An 11,505-nucleotide genomic window follows, 5' to 3' on the forward strand; every position below is an offset into this window, starting at 1 on the left:
CAGGACTATACATACGTGTAGATTGTGCGGATGTATAAATATGAGCATGCACACACAACACGTATGACCTCTATACGCATATATATAGCTTTAATCTGCCGGTTTAATTTATACTGTGGAGAATATACACATAGATAATCCTTAATTCATCTGGGTGTGGGGAGCGCGAATGGCTTTACCCGCATCTAGGTTATTTATGCATATATTACACAAGTGCATACGGGTATATATTGGTGTTATGTACATATTTATAAATTCACGAATCTACAGTTGTACTTGTTTGGATGTGCTGGTATATGCATACAGACTGTACATCTGTGCACCGAGATGAATAAAAAAAAAAAAAAAAAAAAAACAAGGACTATGGATTGCACGCCCGCTTGTACACCTTTATATGCAGGGACATACATGCGCACGGGTATGTTCACCGCCACAGTGTGATTATAATGGAACAAAACAAGTACTACGAGTTGTGTACGAACCCCAGTTCATTCGCATGTACGTGTTGTACACACGTTGTTAACAGTTTGCATGAAATGAAATAGCCTTCCACATGCACGGACACGTTTGCGCTCATTTGTATGCGCGTCGCATCGATCACGTCGTTACTTCCGCTTTCGTAAAAGCCTCCACGCTAACGTAGCATGGAATGTAAATAAGCCTTTAGAGCAGTTGCTATATGTACTGCGTGAAGGAACAGGTACACATACACAAACGCGTAACAACACAAAAAGCGGTGTGCTAAAAAAAAGTGTAGGTGTGGCATATGCTTATAGAAACTATTAGTGCGTGTATGTGAAGCATCGGACCTGACGGCAGAAAAGGGGTACGGGACGCATCGGATGCGTATACTGATGTAAGCACATACTAGTGTAATGCGCAAGAATGTTACTACACGCTATGCAACTTACGCGTGCATGTGATAGCACATATGTATAGGTGGCCGTTTATATGCAGCGAATGTTGCCTTAGCGTATACACAGAGGTACTTACGTGCGAATACATATGCAGGTACATGTATTTTACGCACGTGTACATGTGCTCACGCGTAGGCGCATTTGCGTATATCACATCTCGATGCTTGTGCAAAAGTTGCGGATAAGCATATGCGTGTACAAGCCTGAACAGGTATATATGAAAGGAATGCACAAGGTTGTTCAAAAAAAGAAAAAAAAAAAAAAAAAAGATATACATATGTTCACGTATTGTACTCTTACATGTGCTTTTGTATACGTAGGCAACGAAGGCACAGGCGAACGTAAGAGCGAGCGTAAACACATAGGTGTTTTATCTATGGTCGCGTGTACAACGTGAAGAATTTTTTTTTTTTTTTTTTGCAATAAATAAATCTCTTCGGGTACGCGAGTTAAATCAAAGATACAGTTATATAGGTGTAAGTTCATTTATACAGTGCAGTCGTGCATAATGCTCTTTTTTACTCAACTTTACAATCTATCACATATGCACAAGTAGGTGGAGATGCACTTATGTACAAGCACATATATAAACACAATATAAGTATGTGTTAATAAGTATTCATATAATACACTGACATGAGCATATGGTACACCATTATATACATGCACAGTTGACTTTTACATGCAAAGAAGCACCACGTGTGGTAAGAGGAGTATGTAATTGAAAGGGAGCTGTGACCACCGCCTAGCTCGTTATCACTGGCAGTGTAGTTATACCAATTGTGATATAAAGGAGTTGTTTATGAATTTTTTTTTTACTATACGATTAACAATTGGTGCAGCTCATTCTAAATTCACAGTTGAGCAGAATAAATGCTCGTATGTGTTGAGTAGTTTTTGCAACACAAACAAAAAAAAAAAAAAAAAAAAAAAAAAAAACCCACAGCAACAGCTTCGAAATGTTATTTTTAAAAAATTTGTGTAACGTCATAAAAGTGACTACAATGATAATCCCAATAAGGAAATCAACGTATGTCAGTTTATTTTCTTTTGCTGTGTGTGTTTTTTTTTTTTTTTTTTTTGCGCTCAATTACGGAATGTTCATAGTAGAACATATATTATTCGACACCACTACTGTTGTGTAAACGATTTACACGTTGGTAGTTAAAGAGAGAAAAACACTTGCACGAACATATGCTTACGTAAATATATGTGCATGTATGGATAAGTATATAACTGCAATGTATATGTGGATGGTTTTTTTATGGCCACGCAGTTGTCGGCGAAATGGGAGCGCACAGGTGTAAAAAAGGGAGTTGTGTACTACGAAGTGGCATATATATGAAAATGTGTACGTTGTTATGTACGATATACGAATTTATGCGCGAAGTTATGTACGAAGTTATGTAAACAGTCACACGCAGGCGTACACAAGCACGTATGCTTATTCACACATGTGTGTATTTATTTGTTCATTTCTGTTCTTCCCATTACAACTTGTAATGCGTTGCTACTGCCTTGCCACTGAGTTGTTTTTGTAGAAGGATCAGAATGTACAACAGGACGAACAGCGCACGCGAATGTGCAAGTGGGCAAATGTGCACATTCGACAAATGCACTTAGAAAAAAAAAAAAAAAAAAAAACGGACACATGTATGTACAGGGATGGCAGCTACTCTTACGTCGCTTTATTTGCGGTTCCACTTCCATGCAATGGTTCATTAATCTAAATGTAACACTGTTGTATGCAGTTTACTGGAAAGAAAAAAAGAAAAAAAAAAAAAAAAACACTTCATGCAATTAACAAGTATTCTGTCAATGTATCCAAAAAGGGGGATAATAGAAAAGGGATTAATGGTACTTGGAAATGTTAATAACTGTGTTGACACGGGACAACTGTACTTTTTGGCGGCTGCCTATTGGCACCTTAACACTCACTGTGTGTTTGTAATTATATGGTTATATGTGCTTTTGGCAAATGAGCCAGGAGAAACTGAGGCATAAAACTACGTACACTCAAGTTTTGTGTACAGCTATGTAAGGGAATACTTTCGAGTAACATAAATTTGAAAATATTTCTTTTTTTTTGTTTTTAAAAAAGAAGCTACTGTTGCACAGTTGAGGTAATAATAATAGAAGGCTTTTATTATTTGAAAAATAAAAAATAGCCTAGTAATAATCGAGCACAATTTCTACCTCTGAACACACATAGGTATGTGGATACACGTATCTAAGAAGATGTACTAAACATAGGTACACTATTTTTCGAGTCTATCTGTGCATGAATGAATGTTTTCTTCTGTCCACCGATTACACACAAAATAAAACTTCGTGTTCAACCAAACAAACGCACAACTACATAAATGTGCGGTGTGTAAAGCAGGAGAAAAATGGCGAGCAACAGTATGTGTATATGTGCCTAAAGGCGTGAAAGCCTTTCTGCATTAGAAACGCAAAAAGTATACTCGCACTTGCATTATGTAAAGTTAATTTACTCACACATGCGTTTAAACTTGCTTGCATGTACATGTGTATGTCGACAAGGGCACACAAAGGGAAGTAGTTCGCCTGTTTTCCCTAATTCTCAATAACATGTGTTGTTTCTGCGAGCGAAACTTCCTCAATTTAATGCGAGAATAACGCAAAAGAGAGGTGAAAAATTGGGGAAAACTTTTCATGAAAAATGCTAAGTAGATAAAGCAAAAAGATAAACAAGAAAGGAAAAAAAAAAAAAAAAGGAATTGTAAGGCAATATAGCATCAAGGTGGGAAACTGGGAAAATGGTAAAAATAGGAAATGGAAAATTTTGTGATAAATTAATCTTTGTGATGTCGAATTTAGCACTTGTCAATTGTTCAACTTCAAGAAACACACTTTTTCATTTTAAGAATTCCAGAAGTGTAAAAAATATAAAATTAATAATAAAAATAGAAGAAGAAAAAAAAAAAAAAAAATTAAGCAAAATGAAAAAAAAAAAAGTGAGAAAAAAAAAAAAATGAGAAAAATATAACGAGAAAAGTAAAATGAGAAAAAATGGAGAACACGAAACTGCAAACGTTCCAAAATAATTCGGGGACACACTTCTAGTGCAGCTTAGCTAGCGCATGTTCCGGCCTTATGCCGTTGCAAGATAAGACCAGGTGAGCACGGGACGGGGCGGTATATAAAAAGTACCTACTTTCGTACTTATATATGAGCCTTCCCACTGGAGTACTGTTATGGACGGTTCTCACGAATGCACATGTAAAAAGCTAGTTCAACAAGAAAACATTCCCGCCGTTCTTGAGGCTCATTCAGGAACTACACATTTGCAGGGTGACTAAGCTGCGAAGAGATCCTTCGACTTGCTTAAATAAGAACTGCACAAAATTTTTTTAAACATCCATCAAGTGACCGAGTGTAAAGCGTAGAATCAACGTTCGCCAGATGTACATCCGTAAAACAAAATGTAGAAAAAAACAATTTGAGTAGGCTTTGAGATGTTATACTTTTTTCAGCATGTATCTTTCGAAAATTCTTATGTCCACATATATAGGTACATATATTTTTTTTTTAAAAAAAAAAAAAGACCTCAAAAAATGGAAACTTTTACCACTTGTTAGCACGTAAACAGTTTTGTAAACCGGGGTAGATATATAAATTATGTGCATAAACATGAGACAAAAAAGAAAAAAAAAATGCGTACACGAACGAAGTTATGCATGCATGTACGCTCGTCTCCGGCCAGGATAACTCGAGTTCCTGTGGCCAAGCTGGCCGAGCTGGCTAAGCTGCTAAACGTGGCACGATTTAAACTCCGCTACGGTAGGTGCACAAAAAGGTGTGCATGCGCGCTCATATATGTGCAGTGCACTTCTCTGCGACAGCGCGTTCTTGCAAAAGGGGCAGTGAACTCACTACGAGAAGGAAGCGAGTAGCCATGCATGCAAGCATATATAAATATATAAAAGTGCATACATGTAGGTGCATCTACATAGTTATAAAAAAAAAAAAAAAACACATCATGTTCGAGGTGTAACTTAATTGGAAACCAATACATGCTAGCAAAAGAGGGTGTTAAAAAGGCCCCGGAAATGGATGAAAATAAGCGCACCACATTTGCGTATTCCCGCACGACATGCGCGGCGGCATGCTGATTGAGTACGATGTGCCTCCGCGGATTTTTCTCCAAACCGAAATAGAATTATGCACATGATAAAAAAAAAAAAATAGCTCTTAGCACGTTGTTACATTATTATAGCTAACCCGCGCGTAAAGGCTTCGGCTAGGAGAAATAAAAAAAAAAAAATGTTCCAATAAAAAATTTGCACAATAAGCGGCCATGCACATTGCGTACTCTCGCGCGGACAACATCATCGGAGTGTACTTCAGCAATGAGGAATGCAAAACGTGAAGTGCAAAAAAAAAAAAAAAACTCTCCGTTTATTATCTCCTTCCAAAATGAATAAACCGATTTTCCACCTCTTTCCACAAAGTTAGCAACAGCAGTAACCGCGCGATGGTGTGTAATTTTGCTAAATTTCCACTCAGGGTGTATAAGCTTCTTTTTCGGAACAATAAAACCTATGTTGCATTCGCTACTTCTTTGACATCACCAGGAATGTGTGCACACACCACGAGTAGTTCGTCTGCCACAATGATTTTGCTTTATTTGTAAGGTTAGAATTTCACGCCACAGGAGGGGGACTCCGCCTCTACAACGGTTTCCACACCGATGTGCAATTATCTAAATGTGTTTGCCTTACAACTCGTAAGAAAGAAATATACACCCTTTGCGCAACACCCTGGCAGTGTACATATTTTCTTACCCTAAAATGTAGCTGTTGCGCAAGGGTGTAGATAAAACAACACGTGGTTTGCGATCCTGTTCAGAACTAATCCCCCTGACCACCACACAAAAAAAAACCCCTTAATCTTGTGCCTTACAAAGGTTATATATTATTAGAGTTATATTCTGATGGGGGGGAAAAAAAAATTACACTTCTTATCAAATTTTTTTTTTAAAAAAACAAAAAAAAGGGCCCTTAAACTGGTATGTAAGAACAATACACATTAAAAATGGATAAATATTTTTAAGCGATAAGCAAAGCTAGTTTTACTACTATTCGTTTTAGCTAAACAAGAGTTTTAAGAACTAACTTGTGCTCATCCTTCCTACGTAGATGTGTAAATTTGATTCTTATTAGAAGTGAGCAATTCATGGGGTGAATTTAGAATGTATTTTTAATCCACTTAAACTTATCATCAAATGAAAAGATCGGTACCAAAAGGGGAAAAACAAAAAGAAAAAATATGTTTAATTGTGTGAAAAGCGCGTGGGGGTATAATGGACTCAACATATATGTAATTGTTACCAAAGAAAAAAGCGAGCTGAACGCGAGCCTGAACACTCTTACAACTTTTCTCGGCGTGCATGCAGGGGATGGAGGGGTCAACCGCCAACCCCTTTGAATACATATTATATATATACAAACCCATATATGGAATACTATACAATTATTTCTGAACTACCTCCATTTTTTTGTGCGCGCACAAGTGGAGGCGTTTGCAGTATACAGCGAAATGATATAAGAAGGAGAAGGCACCAAGAGCCGAACTGTATTTTCACTCGAATGTATTTTTATATATACACAGTACACCTTACCATACATATACAACATTTATTTAAGCTTTTATGTAATATATTATCACTTTGTGAAGTTCTTCCTTAATGCTCCTCCTCCCTGACACAGAAAAAAAAAAAATTAATACCCAATATGCAACAGAATAACGCAAAGTAACGCGAAGCAAATGCGAAGCCCCTGTGTCACTAATCACTCTTCAACATTTTAAACATTTACAGGGGCGCGAATTGGCAACTTTTATGTATTTTCTCTCGACCAGCTCAGCGTTTGTGCTGTTATTTTTTGTATCAAGCGCGAAAGTGGCCTACTCATTCGTGTGCGCATTTTTCCAAAGCCACGCTCGTCAACACCAAATACAGGTATGTCCCCCCCATGAATCTCTAAAAAGGAAAGGCAATATAAATTGCATTGGGTTGAGAGAAAACAAGCGGCTTATGTAGAATGGTCCATATTACCTCCTTTTTGTTAGCTCTCATTTGTGGTCCCCCGATTCGGCAGGTACATATGTAAAATGTGACGAGGCATAAAATGTTACCTAGCTAGCTAAAAAAAAAAAAAAAACAACAAAATTTAAGCTATTCCTTGGTGAGAAATACCTACCAATGTGTTAAACCGAAATGATACAATGTGTAAGCATTTATTCACGTTTTGTTAAAAGGAGATAAAAAAGTCGTTTAGTGTGCATTTCATGAATACCTTAACCATGGTATGTCAGCAAATGAACCCACACAATTGTGACAAAAAAAGTAACGTTACTGTTTACACACAGGCACACACAAAAAAAAAAAAAAAAAAAAATTACTCTTAAAAAAAGCTAGATATATTGAAAATTTGGCAAAAATAAAAAGCAACAACGGGTGCAGCACATCATGGACAGTTACTACATCAAAAAAGAAAAAAAAAAAAAACAGGCGAAAGGGTTATATGCCCGAGGAACTGTCCTTGCTGCGTCGACGCGTCAATGCTTCATTGCATCCAGGCTTCTATGGTTGTATTAACCGCGTGAGCGAAGGTGCCACTGAATGGCTACTTCTTTTGATCTAGCAATTTACTCTTATTTATAACTTCCTTTTGAATGGCCCTCTGAAGTGCCATCAAAAAATCCACCAGTGAAATTAAAACCTTCTGATTGTTATTATTTGTTGAATTGTAAAAGCGTAAGGTCTGCAAGGAAAAATTATGCACAATGATATAACAAAACATTTTGAGCCAATCAGAATCACCCTGGGATTAAAATTTCCGTTTACATGTTTGAATCCGGCGTAACCTATATATTGTTACTCTCTTGTGTTTATTTTCCATAGAAAGAGTTTTATGTGGAAGTTCAATGTTAGCATGCCCCCCTGTGTGCCTTTCTCATTACCGCTTGGCAGAAGTAGGCGTATGCTTGGAAGGGAACTCTCCTCAAGCAGCGGCCGCTGAAGCCGTTGCTCATCCTGGCGCACTTCATCAGTTCGGTTCCGTAGCTACGGGAAAGCGGGCGAAAAACGAGCAGGTTAAAAGAGAATCTAAAGAAGAGTAATTCTCGGGTGAGGATTTCCTATTTGCCATTTCGTCCCCCCTCCCTCAAAGTGTATCCTTTTGCACGCAGCTGTTACATGTATTCATCTGTCTCTGTCCCTTGTCCGTTCTGCAATGTGAAAAGAACAAATTACGGGAGTGAGTCTAGGTATTCACACTTATATAGGGTGTGAACTATAAGGGCGCTTCAAACGGCATGACAATGCAATGCGTTCAAAAAATACGCACCTTGAGCAATTTTTTAACTCGCTCATAATTTGGAACCTTCGAGGAAAAGTGAATTATACCCTTCTCCATCTACGCAGTGAAAAGGAGTCAAAAAAAAAAAAGAAATTGACGGGAAAGAATAGAGGCGTACGCATTTTACACACTTAGCGAGATGTGACATTGTTCTGATAATACCAATTCTTCAATGCAGTCCTTGTAAATCTCGTATCTGCATTCTTCGTTTGGCAACCCAATGAACTGCTTTAGGTCTACTCTGTCGATGAAGGCGTCATCGATCATTTCTGCGAAGTGGTGGGCGGTGGGTAATGTGTGGAGGATACTACGTAGGGGCTTCTCCGTGGGGACCTCTCCGCAGAGGTAACATCGCGCGTGCCGCATTCACACTTGTGCCACCATGAGTGCTCGCTCTGACACACCGGAAATGTTCGACGTGGTGAGCAACAACGTGTTGTGGTAATATTTAAGGGAGTCTATTTGAGTGAGCAAGGTGTTGACGACTCGTATAGTGTCCGAGGGCTCCGTGCTGTCCATGGAGCGCCTTCTGTCTGCAGACAAGCTTTCCACCTCGTCTATCAAGAGGCAGATGAAAATATCATTTTCTCCGTAGTCCTCGATTATCCTTTTAATCTTGTTAAATAACTTTAGCACTTGCTTCCCCGACTCACTAAACCATTTGGAGAATAACGTGTGTGTGTTCAGTTCAATCAGAATGCCTGCGGAGTTAACAGAGTACGGATCCCCATGGGGAAAATTAGTAGGCTTCAAATATGAGCCAATATATGCACAGGCATGGGAAGGGATTCGCTCGAAATGTCTCGTGAGCAAGGAGAAGGAAAAAAAACAACACACACAGAGGTGTACACATTTATGGACAATCCCCTCGACGTAGACGTAGCGCAACATGCCGTCTACGCATCAGGGAACAAAGCCGCACCACCCTGTGGGAACTATAAACCGGACCTGTGGCATATATATTTGAGAGACGAATGCAAATTTTGTTAGCCAGAGCTTTACAGAGGGAAGTTTTCCCCGTTCCTGGAGGTCCATACAACAACACAAGGTGATTATAATTAATTAAATTGCGATCAATTTTTTTGGTAGCAAAGAGCATTAGAGCAGAAACATATTCTAGTAAATCTCTTTTTATATTTTCCTCATAATATAGACTGTCCCATAATTTATGAAAGCGTAAGTGGGGTAAAATATATTGAGAAAAAATGGGTACGCGCTTGGCATTTTTTTTTTTCTCATCATGAGTATTTTCCCCGTCTTCATCTGAACCTCCTTCATTTTCACTTGGTTCATTAAATTGTTCTTCTACCAACTCGTCATTTTTATAATACGTAACTACATTTACAATGCAACAAAAATTTGGCAAAATGATTGGATCTTCCTCCATGGAGGATAAGGATTTTTCACCTATCATGGGGATCGTAAATAGCAATTTTGAATTCGGCCGTATGTTCTCTTTATTTTGTATTTCGTTGTATTGTGTAGATGAATGAATAGCATTTTTGTGTGGAACGGTAACAGGACCATTTAAGGGGGTGTTGTTGTGCCCATTGAGAAGGCACTCTCCTTGTTGTTCCCTCCAATGGTTAGTTATATTTGTCCTATCACAATTAGGGATCGGCAACAGGGTTGTATTTTTTGTTGTCACATCTTCTTTTCTTGACCCTTGCGTTGGGTGGCAATTCTCCCAAGTGGGTGGTAAACCACAATTGGTTGCATTATCCACGTGGACATGCGAATCGTAATATGAATTCATTTCATAAACGGAGTAATGCGTAGTGCAGAATTGCCCATACATTCCATTGTCGTAATTTTCGTTGTATTCCTTTATTATTTTTACTGGCACCGCTGGCTCTATAACTATATAGTCGCAAGACTTGTTCAATTTTTCGCAGTTAATTTTTTTGGGATCATGCCGCCCTAACGTTATGGTTATTCCTAAGGAGAACAACCATTTGTGGGCTGCCGTTTTTATTACTTCGTCAGATACGTCTTTTTCGTCTTTTAAGCAAATTTCGCAACATAGGGGGATTCGCTTTTCCTTGTGTAGGTTCATTTTGACTTAGGTAGCGAAAAGAGGGGGGGCGGGGAGAAGTGGAAAGAAGGAACAAAAAAAAAAAAAAAATTACACCTAAAAGGGGGCGCAACTTTATGGTTTACAGACACGATTGGATAGCTCTACGACGATTTTCTCCCAGGTAGACTTTAAACAGTGTGCACATTTTAGCTTCAGGGAGGGGTGAAAAAAAAAATGGGCATCCACTACATTTTTAAAGCTTTACCCTTTGGCATGAGATGTTCCCAAATGGCTTGCAACCCCTTTTTGCCACAATGTAAACAATAACATGAAAACCACACCGCTTCTTCACATTTTAACATTTGTAGGGAATGCCTACTGTTCAGATCGCCTGCCAGACGTGTACGTGGAAGGCTAATACCAAAGTTTCGCTCTGCCAACATGCAAATGCACATTTGTGTGTAACCCGTTTGACCTGTAAATACGTAAAGGTCAATTTGCGCGCGTAGATATGTGTATAGAAAAAAAAAAAACAATGCAAGCGGTGTACGTACCGCGATGAGTGCAAGGCTACTTCTTATGCGATACCATATTGTGCGAACAGTGTAAAAAAAAAAAAAAAAAAAAAAAAAAATTGCAACGTAGTGATCTCACCTCCGTTTCAACTTTTCGAGCAATCATTAAGGTCCAAGAGGAAGCCAAATTGGGATAGTAAAGAAAAAATGAGATAGATGGCCCAGTTACGCTAAATAGTTTTTACAATGGGGGGAATTCCCCCTATAATTTAAGAACCCCATGCAGACAGATTTAAAAGGAGTGTAAAGAATTATGCAAGCCATTTCGTTTTGCTGCTTCATTCGTGGGGACTCTACGTGACTTCGTTTAAATACCAACCTGCACAAATGGAATGCCAATTTGACGTGGTGGTCAGAGTGTTGAGAACCACATGGAACGTGTCTACTACACCCCAGTGTGTCACCAGCTGTCACTCGTTCGTTGCTGTGACGTATATCCACACGGAAGCCACAAAAACGAATGGACAAAGTGGTTCACGTTTTATGTGAATAATAGGGCCCTTTCAAAAAAGCTGCTATTTTTACATTTTAAGTGGTGTATAATTTTATTTGAAGCAAGGCGACGCCCTCTTCGTGGTACAATGTAAGGCGCATAATTTTGGGATGAATTC

General features: G+C 38.6%; 1 protein-coding gene across 1 annotated transcript; it reads right to left on the bottom strand.

Moving 5' to 3' along the window:
- Positions 1–7,567: 7,567 nt before the first annotated feature.
- AK88_00132 (uncharacterized protein) lies at positions 7,568–10,358 on the bottom strand (the record flags this gene model as incomplete). Its single annotated transcript, XM_012477783.1, has 7 exons — positions 7,568–7,705; positions 7,905–8,007; positions 8,140–8,171; positions 8,291–8,359; positions 8,465–8,571; positions 8,707–9,003; positions 9,251–10,358. 7 exons carry the CDS (start codon positions 10,356–10,358, stop codon positions 7,568–7,570), a joined length of 1,854 nt encoding a protein of 617 aa, XP_012333206.1.
- Between the last annotated feature and the right edge of the window lie 1,147 nt (positions 10,359–11,505).

This window comes from Plasmodium fragile (assembly GCF_000956335.1).
Source record: "Plasmodium fragile strain nilgiri unplaced genomic scaffold supercont1.1, whole genome shotgun sequence".
NCBI classification, from domain to species: Eukaryota; Apicomplexa; class Aconoidasida; order Haemosporida; family Plasmodiidae; genus Plasmodium; species Plasmodium fragile.